General features: G+C 38.2%; 1 protein-coding gene across 1 annotated transcript; it reads left to right on the top strand.

Moving 5' to 3' along the window:
• Positions 1-6253: 6253 nt before the first annotated feature.
• P2RY8 (P2Y receptor family member 8) lies at positions 6254-8054 on the top strand. The gene has a single exon (XM_077790872.1). It carries the CDS (start codon positions 6292-6294, stop codon positions 7363-7365), a length of 1074 nt encoding a protein of 357 aa, XP_077646998.1. The 5' UTR covers positions 6254-6291; the 3' UTR covers positions 7366-8054.
• The last annotated feature ends 4869 nt before the right edge of the window (positions 8055-12923 follow it).

Consider the following 12923-nt stretch of genomic DNA (forward strand, 5'->3'; position numbering starts at 1 on the left):
ACTAAGATAAAGACTGACATTTGTCTCTGAAAGAGTTTTTGTTTAATATGAGTATCACTTAACTTTTTCATTGTAAAAAATATGCCAGCTTTTGCAGTGAAGGTATACATATGGTTTACCTATGTCCTTTATCTGAGTGATCTTTGGTTAAAAATAAGAAATAAATAACAGTTTTATTTTTAAAGCTAAATGGCATGGACGGTCACGAATATCACAGCTAGTTAGATGCTTCCAGTTTTATTTTCCCTGCTCAGTAATACTTGCACACACATGTGCACAGAGGATAGAAGTGTAATTTCCCAAATGTATTTTTCTTATAAGAAGGTAAGCTAAAGCATCAAATAATGCCTTTGTGATAACATAACTACAGGCTTAGCAGCAGTTTCTGATCTTTGTAATAATGATACTCAGAACAAAACAATAGGAAAATAAATCAGCTAAAAGAACAAGGAAGCCCAAATACAAAGAAATTTCTTAGAAGTCTTAGGTTCACATGTTCACTGAGTGAACCAAACTCTTGGCTTTTAGAGATGTAGAGATGCAACACTGCAAGCTAAAATTTGCATGAAGGTTTATTGCAAGGGTGAAAAAACCATCAAGACAAAACCTGCAGCCTCTTTCGGTAAGGCCCGTGTTCAGTTTAGGAATCGTTCAGACGGAGATGGACTCATTTACATTGCTCAGTTTGGTGAACTTGAACATTTGCAGAAGTGTTTCTCTGAATCACATAAATGAGGCTTTAGGAACTGTATTTGAGATGTTTTACTAAAAGGCATTTTTTGTTCTTGTTCTTCATATCAAACCTCCTTACTTCATTTAAATATTGAAGTGTTTCTCACTTTTCCCACAGCTCAAGATTACTGACTCTTGGCTCTTTACCTTCCCGACTCCTTCTTCTCCTCATACTCAGTTTACAATAGAAATTAAGCATTTGTTTTAAGGGATTTTACTCACTTCTGTCATGTCAGTAGTAATTCAGACAGTCCAGGAGGCATTGAAAACCCAGCAGGAACACTCTGTACTGAGAACCCCCAAGTTGTCTCTAGTTTTATCTACCATTAGGTAGATATAAACTGTCCTAACCCTTTAGCTCTTGTTACTGCTTGCAAACTGAGTAAGTAAAAGAAAATGTAAAATAGAAATAGATTAAAAAGCAGTATTTTAAGAAAAAAAAATCCATTCTTCAGCTACACTTGCATTGATAAAAAAACTATAATAGGACTTTTCTAAATGCTTACCATAAAATCTGTGCTTTCACTTTGCTTCATTCTAAATCTATTTGCAATTGAGTTGAAATTGCATTTCAGCTTTTTTTCCCTGTAATCTGGAACATGCCATCCTACATTCTTCAGCTAGAAGGATGTCTTTCTAAAAGTGTAACAATATTAAAGAAGTTATGAAATAAAAAGTTTTTAAACTATGCAATAGTGCTTTGACATGTTGTGAACCAAAAATTATGAAACACAATAGGTTTTGAAAGGCTTTATGCTGCATGATATATTTTTAAAGTTATTTTTTAATCTCAAAACACAAAGCAAATCTCAATTTTTTATAAATTGGCAATTTTCATTTTGACTTCACTCAAGGGCTTTTCAGTCTTTTTCACAGGTGCACTTGACACTGACAACAGGAAGATAATAGATGTAAGAGAGAAATCACATCAGCTTAATTTAGCAGTTCTCTAAAAATAGAGACTGTTCCTCTTTCACAGCAAAAAAAATAACATAGATATCTTGTGACTTTTTACTGTTTGATTTTCAATACATCCTTTAATGTTTTATTTATCATGTTTTGTCAATTGAAGGGAAAGAAATCCCTATTCCTGTCAGTTGTCACCTTACCTTATGGTTGCAGCTTGGATGCAAACCTGATGCTACTGAATTTCCAAGTGAGTTTTCTGTGCAGAGTGCCATAAGCCAGTGAGTACAAAGAATAGCAAAAAAAAATTCTACATGGATTTAGTGAGCATTACTCCAGAGGCTTAGTACTTAGACTAATATACATCCATCTACTAAATGTTTCAGAAAAGCTTAACATTTCTCCTTCTATGTCACAAGCTTGAGGACTGATGTAAATGTTAGCAAGACTGGATCATGTCACTTGAAGAATCCTTATTTAGATTTTGTTTCAATCTCTCTGTATGTCCATTGGTCTGTCATATTTCAAATATAGGGTCTCCTGAAATGAAAGCAAACCCATGTATTTTTAACACAGAAATGTATGTAACAGAATTATATCTTTTAAAATTATGCATATGAAACCATAACTTTGTGTGGATGTTCTAAAATCTGTGCAAGCTTCACTGATTTGAATTTTTTTGGAAAGCTGAAGTTGGATGTAAAAAGCTCATAAAATTTAAGAGGAATCTAATTTTAAACCTCTTAAGAGGGATTATTTTCTCTCTTGAGGTATTACATTTACAAATTAAACCACAAGAGACAGACAGAGACTGCGGATGCAGTGTGGAAAGGACACAGTTACCCTGAACAAGATGAAAATGTAAACACAGCATTAACTAAACCCCAACAGAAGCAGCAATGGGAGTGGTACATTGTGGTTCCAGCAGCTTAACCTGCTGTCATGGTTTTAGCTTAGCCAGCAGCCAAGCCCCACACAGTTGCTTGCTCACCTCCCCCACTAGGCAGGATTGGAGAGATATTTGAAAGGGTAAGAGGGAAAAAAAAATGTGGGTTGAGACAAAAACAATTTAATAAGGAAAGCAAAAGCCATGCACACAAGTGAAGCAAAACAAGGAGTTAATTTGCTGTTTCCCATGGGCTGACAGGTGTTCAGCCATCTCCAGGAAAGCAGGGCCCCATCACATGAAAGGGTTACTTGGGAAGACAAACACCATCACTCCAAATGTTCACCCCTTCCTCCTTCTTCCCTCTACTTTATATAAAGGTAATGATGTTACAGGTATGAAATATCTGTTTGGTCACTTTGGGCTACCTGTCTGTGTCTCCTCCTAGCCTCTAGTGTAGCCCCAACTTCCTTGCTAGTGTGGCACTACAAAAAGCTCTGTGGTGGCTCTGTGTAAGCCCTGCTCACTGGTAACAAGAATATCTCTCTGCTGTCAACTTTGTGTTCAGCACAAATCCAAAAAATAATCTTATACCAGCACTATGAAGAAAATTAACTATATCCCAGCCAAACCCCACACACCTGGGCTTTTAAAAAACAAATCATTACAAGTAAAGGTGAGTCAGAGCAGGAATTTCTTCTAGTCCAGGCTTTCCTGACAAGGAATTCAGCATTAGTGTCAGAGAATCTGGCAAAAGGAAAGATGAAATTGGGAGGAGGATTTTCTGTACTACACATTTCCTCAAGAGGCTATTTGCCCTCATGAATGGCATGCAACATCAGTCTTGTGTGCTTTGCATGCCCCCTTCTCCCCCCCAAAAGACTCTAAATGAACCACCCATCATTCTCCTTCTGCTCCTTGTGATAAACATCTGCATTACTGAAACCAATATCAAGGAGTCCTACCCTTTTTGGAAAGCTCTTGAGGCACATAATCAGTAAGTCTGGTGTTTTGAACCTGCATTTGGAGGCACTTATGTTTTACTGACAGTAGCATTCCACAAGTGCATAAAAATTTGCCTTCAGGCTCTGAATGTTAACACTGTTTTGCACGTGGCAGCATCTAGGCATGCATTTTTTATCTCCCTCTTATCAAGATATCCTCTCAGAAAAAACAAGTACAGAAGAAAATACGTTTGAGATTAACTCTAACACAAACCAAAATATGAGACATATTAGATAGCTTTATGACCAGTTTGATAGATTTAATGGAAATTTTCACCTGTATTCTTACCTTCCCTAGTACCTGTAATTTCTATCGGAATAGCATCTAGGGGCCTGTGATAGCAAATATCTTTCACTTGCAAAGGTATATTATTAGAGCTCTGTAGTAACTGATACAGACAAGTTTTCTGTTTGTTTTGAGAAGTATAGAGTTGTTAGGCACAAAGGGATGCTACTTGAGCAGGATTTTTGAGGCAACAGACTTCATGAATAAACATTTGCTATGCTAAGAGTGATGAGTTGAGATAGAGAGCATTAAAGCTTTTATCCAAGAGTTGTGTGAGTGTTTTTTCAAGTTAGCCTGAAAAATGAAGAGTTTCATTCTTGATAGAACTCCCCTGACAAGAACTTAATTTCATTTGCAACAAATTTGGCTCAAAGGGCTTTTTGTAATTGTCCCCATCTGATGATCACTTCAGTACTTGAAACATGCTTGCTCTGTGTCATGTGCATGATATATGTACATCTCTGATTTCTTTGCAGTTTCAATTTTCTTGTTCCTTTATCTAGGATTCCAACAACTCAGCTGGAAGCAACATTAATCAATACAATTTTCTTGATACTGACTCTCACCACTTCTGGATATTTTTAGCTAACATTTGAAGCACTATGTCAAATGTATCAGATCAAGAAAGAACCTCAAAAAGCCCCCACTAAGATCCCTTTTTCTGGATCTGCACTCAGGTTTTTCTCAGTTGATTATCTCTTTACTGCACTGCAGCCAGCCTCCAGTAGAGACTTCACATTTTCTAGGTCTCAGGAATCATCAGTGGTTCAGAGAACAAGTTTTTCAGTAAAAGCCTCTCCCAGAAAGCACAGTTTTTTGTCAGAATGGTTATTTCCAGCTACAGAGTTTGAGGAACTGACCGGTTACACATGACCACACAAACTAAAGCTCTTTTTAAACAAGATAATAGGTTAAGTGACACTAACTGGCACCTGTGTTTTTTAATCTAACCTCCTACAGCAGGGCTGCCTTGAAACAAGACACTTGGAATAAACCATGTAGGTGATGAGAATCCACAAGCAGCAGTGTGCCTGAACCCACTCTCTGCCTGTAATTAAGCAGTAGATATGTGCCCACATTTTTTGGCTGACTTTGCCTGGCACCTCTTCAGCCCTTATTGTAACTCTCCACAGAACATACTGTAGATCTATCCTCTGCCTTTCTGGGCATTTTTTGCCATTTCTTCACTTTCTCAATGCTGTACATTTGTGAAATTGCCTCCCTGTACTTGCAGCTTAACAAAAGCAAGCACTGAGGTGTGGGTTCTTTCCTGCAGCTGCTGAATGCTACCATGCTGCTTAAAATAAACACACTAAACTATGAGCTATTGCATCTGCCAAGAAAGATCTATGAAAAGAAGACAGTGAAAGCATGGGTCCACTTTGCAGACTGCAAAACTGAAAGTAATTTTGCAGAATTACAGATGATGCAAATAAGACAGCTACAAACACGACATTTAAAAATAACTTACATTTTGCAGAAACTGAAGATCAATAGATTTTTCATCTTGGTAGATGAGGGTTTCTCCAGCCTGCAAACCAGTCCAAGCAAGTGCAATTTTCCATGGTTCTCATGTTTCTTTCCTTATATTCTGTTTATATTACAATATAGCATTGAATGCATGTTCTCCTTTTCCTAAGTAAAAAAAAATAAAAGCCAGCTCTTACCTGAAATGGATCACAGTTTAGTTGGCGGGGAAAAAATGTCAGAAGATATTGTGCACTACAGAAATCAAGGTTATGACATCTAGAGGATACAATGGATTTAGCTCAAGAAGAATCTATGGACTAGTGTTCTCACACAGACATCAACTGAATTTCAACTTGTGATATGTGACTTTCTTTATGTTACAGTAACATAGGAGGTGTGATAATGAATAGACTGCAGAGCAATCTGGACAGGAGAGATTGATGGGTCAAGGTCAATGGTGTGAGGTTCAATAAGGAGAAATGCCAAGTCCTGCACTTGGGCCACAAGAACCCCATGCAGCACTACAGGACTGGGGCAGAGTGGCTAGGAAGCTGCCCAGTGGAAAAGAACCCAGGGGTGCTGGTTAACAATAATCAGTGCTATGATTTAATTGACATAGTGGTGTTTGCTCAAAGGTGCCATGATCTTGGATATCTTTTTCAAGTGTAATGATTCTATGAGTCTAAGTATCAGAAAACCATTCAGCAGAGAAAAGGTAGCTTCTCCAAGATAGGAAGACATCACTCTGGTAAAACATTATGATGATTTGGAGGGAGGCAAGACTTTTCAGACAGTATTTTAATGGATTCAGTGTACTCAAGGAAAATCTGTCAAACGAAAGGATTTTTTTAGTTGATTAATATATGATTTATGATCTGTGATTTATTTCCCTAATTTCTGTTTTGACATATTGTTTTTTTCACTTGACATTTCTCCTCTAGGTTTTCAAGCCAAGTGTCCATGATATGATCCAGCTGGCTTAAAGGGATCAACAACAATTGTGAATAATGGTTAAAAACGAATCCCACCTGGATGCTTTGACCCTAGCAATGCTCCAGAATAAGACAATCTCCTTCACCCTCCCAATTGTGTATACAGTGGTGGCTCTGGTCAGCATCCCTGGAAACTTGTTCTCCCTTTGGGTGCTCTGTTGGCACATCAAACCCAAAACACCTTCTGTTATCTTCATGATCAACTTAAGCATCACAGACCTTATGCTGGCCAGCTGTTTCCCCTTCCAGATTTCTTATCACCTCCAAAGCAATCACTGGAGATTTGGCAAGATTCTTTGCAGCCTTGTGACAGTGATGTTCTATTCTAACATGTATTCTTCCATACTGACCATGACCTTTATCAGCATGGAGCGGTACATGGGTGTGGTACACCCCTTGAAGCTGAGCAAGTGGAGAAGAAAAAGATATGCCTTGGCTGCCTGCCTAGCTATGTGGTTTTCCTTGCTACTAGCCTTCTACCCACTAGAAACTGCAGACCTGACCTATGAAGTGAAAGAATTAGGGATTATAACCTGTTTTGATGTCCTAAAATGGGATATGCTGCCCACCTTTGGAGCTTGGGTAGCCTTTCTCCTCACTTTATTTGTTGTGCTATTCCTGATCCCTTTTGTTGTAACAGTTGGATGCTACATTGGTATCATTAGGAAGCTAATTCAGACATCAAGCAGATATGGTAATAAGCAAAAGACTAGATCCATATACCTGGCAACAATTGTGCTTCTGTCCTTCATCACTTGCTTCGCCCCCAATAACTTTATCCTACTTGCACATATGATCAGCCGCCTATTTTACAGCAGCAGTTTGTACCCCGCCTACAAGCTCACCTTGTGCCTCAGTTGCTTCAACAACTGCTTAGATCCCTTCATTTATTATTTTGCATCAAAAGAATTTTACCAGAAATTCATGCAATTGTTTCGCCCTATGGTACTGCTCAGCGACAGCTTGGAAAACAGAAGGGAAAGTTTATTCTCTGGCAGGACCATGTCAGCCAGATCAATGTCAAGTGGACCTATGGATGGGTTAGAGGGAGTAAAGGTCAATTTGCAAAGGCAGGAAAGTGTTTTTTAGCTTTAGATATTCCCAGGAGAAAGATACCAGTGAATCTCATGAGTAGATACAGAAAACATTTCCTTTTCAAAGGCCACACTCAGAATACCTTGCTTTAGTGACAGAACTCAAGCTGTACTTAAATTGAATTTCAGCATTTTATGGTCATGGAAGTGCTAAAGGAACTGAATTTATTCAAGAAGGCACTGAAGCAAATCAAACAAGGTTAGCCTGGAAATAGTCTTGCTGCATAAGACTGAGGGATAGATTTAGAACAGTTAGTCTGAGGTTTTATGATAGTTAACCAAAGACTTCTGATTCTCAGTGAATGTGAAATATTACTGTACATGAATTAGAGCATACACCAAAGCTAGTTTGGGAGTAAGGGAGTTGTTTTTCTAAGCAATGTGCTAAGCTTGTTTTTTCTTTGGTTTTTTTTTTTATTATTATTATTATTATATTTCTTTATCTCTTGTTGTATTTTTATAAAAGAAAGAATAAAAGTAGCATGGTATTTTACCATTAAGGCATAATGCCCATCCACTGTGAAATCACAACACTCACCCAACTGCTTTTCAGAGTCAAACCACGCTGACACTTGAAAAGGTTAGGTTGACTCATATTATTTATTTTAACATTTTACAGAAAAAACATCTCATACAATGAAAGGAAAGCTAACAATGTTTTCAGATACGGCTGCATTTCTTGAAGTTATTAATTTCTTAGGACTATAGGAAGCAGTTTATTTAAGGAAACAGACTTTCCCACATTAATCTATTACAGTAACAATGCTGCTTGTATGTGGTTAGTATCAACTGGTCATTTTCACCAATTCACTGTAGGCTACACCTAAAAGAACCATCCCCCTTAGCAGAATTTAGCTTTACATATTGCCTGGGGAATGATTTTTTTACTTCCTTACAGAGAAGGTGTGGATTATAAACGAGATTTTCAGCTAGATAAATGAAAACTCAACCACAGACTGGAGAGTCACTCTGTGCCAGCGGAAACCAGATGAAAGCCTTTCCTGATGGCCAGATGTCAGAAACAGACTTCTTTGAGTCAGGCAAGAAGAAAGAAGAAAAGAAAGAGGAAAATAAGGCTTGAGAAGAAGAGCTGTGCCAAATATCCTGAAAGTAAGTTATAGCAGGTGGATTGAGCAGTCCAGTGTTTGGAGCCCTCCTCTGAAATATCTTTCTACAGCTTGTTTGCATATTCCATGCCATGTTTAATCCTTTTCACATCTCAACACTGCCTGTGTGCCTGGAAAGACAACTGCTACAGAACATGCACTGGGGACAGACAAAAGATAATTTTTTTCCTGTAGTATTTACAGCTTTTTTACCTACATTTGCCTCTCACTGACAGAGGAGAGACACAAACCACCTGAGAAGACCAGACAAGACCCCCTCACAAGCAAGAGAGAAATACACCATATCCTTTTACTGCACTTCAACTGCATCCAGTACTGAGGAGGAAGCTATCCACAGCACTGTAGTTAGTTGGTTGAGACATCTCATGCTGCACTGATTCCTGAGCTTCTGTGCCTAAGTAATAGGTGACACCAAAAGCCCTTAAAATTTGCCATTTTTCTCTGGGTATCTCATGATTAGAAACCAATTTTTTATCACTACTACAAATTACCTACCATTAATTTATTCACAGTGAAGGGTGGAAAACCAAAACACACACAGTGAGATATATGAATTTCCTATCTTCTGCTAAAGTATTGTCAGTTTTTGGAGCAAAATAAATGTGAGTGGACCTAGCACTACCATTTACAAGCCAATGTGAACATTCAATGCTTTCTGGCATTTCACAGTGTTAGTTTTAATTAATCTGTACATTTTCTGCATACAAAGCCAATCTTTGTGATACATAACTCACCTGAATCCTCCCATCAATTTGCCTGGAACCTACCCTTCACTATTCACTTTCACACAATTCCAGCTATCTCATTATCACAATTGTTTAATTGTTTTCTGCATTTTGTTGTGGCATAACATTTTTTGAAGTTTATACTGAAATCTCTCTCCTTTTTAATTTTTTTTTAACATGGAACTATTTCTACATTGAAAGCCTTTACTTCTCCTACATCTAATGCAGACTTTGTCTCTGTTTTATCTTGAACATGGTCCTCAAGTGCATAGCCCCTCCTAAAATATGCTGCAAAGTGCCTGAACTATAACTGACACAAAATAGAGCCAAAAGGGCAGAAACCTTGCACCTTGGACATCAATTGCTATATTTTGAAAAACAATGAATTGCTCCTTTTTCAAGTGAGAAAATATGCTCACAACAACTGAAAATGTTCTCTCCAAACTCATGCAGTTCTTCATAATCCTTCATGTCTCTTCTGAAAATGTTTAAAAAGGAACAGGAAGGATGCCTCATTTGAGTATACTTCATGCCATTTCACTAACTAGCCTCTAGTTAGCTCAGATTCCTGTTTGGGTCAGTGGGATTGTTCCTTGAGAAGGAAATATAAAAATGCACTCATTAACAGCAATCATTTGAGTCTGATGGCATATACTATGAAATCTTGGAGAGTCTTTATTAGATAGGAAGAGAATAAATTATTATTAAAAGAGGCCCATCATACTGTTCTTTGATCCTGGAAATATATCCTTCTGGAGCACCATAAGAATAATGGCTTATACCCTCCTTGATCAATGAGTGTAAATTGACATCCATATACATATATGCACATAAATAAAGACATATAAATAAATATACATTGCAATTTGTGAAGTTATTGAGAAGTTCATGTCCATATTATGTTCAATTTGGGGAACATGGGCCCTGGGCAACTTGCTTACTTGTAAGCATTACTATGTAATTAATGTAATTTTACTGCAAAGATAAGAATGTAAAGGCTTCTGTTTGTTTTCAGGGTTGGGAGGGGAGATTGTATTTTGTATTATTTTTTTTAATTATGGTATAGAAATTTAACCTATTAATGTGCTTGAACTTTTTTGTACATATAAAGATAAAAATTTAAAAAAATAAAAAGTACAGGATTTAAGATTCATTCCCGTGTTTTTATGTGCCATGCGTGAAAAACTTACAAGCATAGATGAGGGCAAGGAAACCAAGTTATGAAATAGAAGTAATCAGTGTCTCATTGTTTTTGTGAATTTTTTTCAGTTTTTTTCAGATTTCTTTACAGGATAGATACATATATATCAGAAGTTGGCATTGTCATAGACCCTTCACACAAATTATAAAAGTATTTAAAAGTAGTTTAATGAGATTTTGTCTAACTTGAATCATTCTTCTTGCCCAATAGGTGCACCAATACATATATTTTTTAAATTTATATGCATTTCTGAAGTAGCCTAGCAGTCAGAGCCTGTCCCACCCCCATCCTAGACCAGAGCATTGGAGGAAACTGGGGACAGTCAGGGTCAGTAGTCATGGAATCATAGAATCATAGAATATATCAACTTGGAAAGGACCCACAAGGATCATCGAGGTCCTGGCCCTGCACAGGACCATCCCCAAGAGTGTGCCATGCACCCAGGACTATTGTCCAAACACTTCTTGAACTTTGTCAGGCTGGTGCTGTGACCATATCCCTGGGGAGCTGTTCCAGTGCCCAAACATCCTCAGAGTAAAGAATATTTTCCTGATATCCAACCTAAACCTCGCCTGACACAGCTTCAGGCCAATCCCTTGGGTTCTATTCCTGGTTACCAGAGAGAGGAGGTCAGTGCCTGCTCCTCTGCTTCCCCTCACAAGGAAGTTGTAACTGCAGTGAGGTCTCCTCTAAGTCTCCTCCAGGCTGAAGAGACCAAGTCCCCTCAGCTGTTCCTCATAAAGCTTCCCCTCTACACACTTCACTATCTTTGTAGCGCTCCTTTGAATGTGCTCTAAGAACTTCATGTCTTTCTTATATTGTGGCACCCAGGATGCAAGATAAGGCCACACCAGCACAGAGAAAAGCAGGACAATCACCTTGCTCAACCAGCTCGTGATGCTGTGCTTTCATAAATGTTCCCTAGACTATGTTCCATTTTGGGTTCATTTTCTGTTTGGCTACATGTATTCTAATATGTGAGAGGACCAGAGATTATTCTGAAGTCAACTCATCACTTTTTATCATTTTTTCTAGTTTAAATTGTTTAAAATAACAGGAGGTCTACATGTCTACATTGATACCCACCAGGGTGTTATTTCTCTTAGGGGATGGTTAGGGTATGTGCTTACCCAGAGATGGGAGGGATACCACAAATGTTTGTGAAATTCAGTGTTGGTAATATAATGAAGTAATGCACACAGGGAAACCCAGTAACAGCTTTGTGTATAAAATGATGTTGCTTGTCAGTGACTAAGTGAATCATAATCCATAATTCCATTTGTCAGCTCAGCATCATAGAAATCCATTTTTCACCCATTCCTAGTTTACTCTCTGCACTTCTGGCCTCTGTCACAGATAGGATCAACAAAGGCTAGAAAAGATCAAGACCATATGGTATGCTCTAAGAAATTAATTTAAAATCTTAGAAGTTAAATAGTTTAGTACTGCTCATCTCAGAAAAGAAATAATATAAGATAGGTAGGAAAAAGGCCTCCAAAATCCTCAATGAAGTGTAAAATCTGATTTGGATGACTTACACTGCCTTTGTCCAATAATTGGTAAACAACATATTAAGCTAATGAGATCTAGGCTTAAAACCAGATTAAGTTCATATCTCTTCTTCCAACTCATAATAAAATTAGAAAACACTTTGCCAAGAATGTTGTGGGTGCACATAGTACACTGGTCCAGAGAAACTGGAAAATAACATGGAAAAGAAATCTATTGTACGTTATTAAACAGGCAAACCACCACAGGAAGACCTCAAGGATTAAAATTGTCAAAGGCTGAAGGAGTACTAAGAGGAAGTCATAGGATGTAATTGCTCTGTTCTCCCTTCTCTTGAAATGCCAGGACACCATAAGCAAGACAGCCCCTTGGCTCCACACTGGTCCATCTCACACTCCCAGTTAAGCCCTGCCAGAACTACCTTGGTGCCTGGCCTCTTCTACCCTGCCTGCTGGGGTGCTGCCAAGAAGGGATTCAGCAGGAAATTCAGCCTGCTATCATCTTGGAAGAGGCTATTCCATAGTCAGGGGAGTCTGGAGCACAAGCTTCATCATCTGTCATGTAGCCCCTTTTGACAGGTCACAGAATCACAGGATGGCTGAGGCTGGAAGAGACCTCTGGAGGTCACCATGTCCAACCCCCCTAACCAAGTGATCTCTCACAATCAGGTAAAGATGAACAAATCTCTCCAGGTGCTTGTAACAGTTCATCCATTTTGCTTCAAAACACATTATTATTAATTCCATTTCTGACATATTTTCTCACCTCTGATCTCATTTTTTCCATCACCTATCTCTTTGCTGTTTGAGCTGACTAGCAGTAGACCTGCTTGTACATTTGAGGCATGGCAATTTGTTTTGTTTTGTTTTTTTTTTTAACTTCTCAGGCAGCAGCCTAGTCTACTCCTAAAAGCTCACAGCTGCATTAGGGAAGAGTACAATTCTCTGGCATGAATTGTCACAAATACATTGGCAAATACACTTTAGTGTAC

This window comes from Lonchura striata, chromosome 2 (assembly GCF_046129695.1).
Source record: "Lonchura striata isolate bLonStr1 chromosome 2, bLonStr1.mat, whole genome shotgun sequence".
Taxonomy (NCBI): domain Eukaryota; kingdom Metazoa; phylum Chordata; class Aves; order Passeriformes; family Estrildidae; genus Lonchura; species Lonchura striata.

What these genes read in the sequence shown, in the direction of transcription:
- P2RY8 (XM_077790872.1), top strand. Translation starts at nt 6,292, where the DNA reads ATGGTTAAAAACGAATCCCACCTGGATGCTTTGACCCTAGCAATGCTC.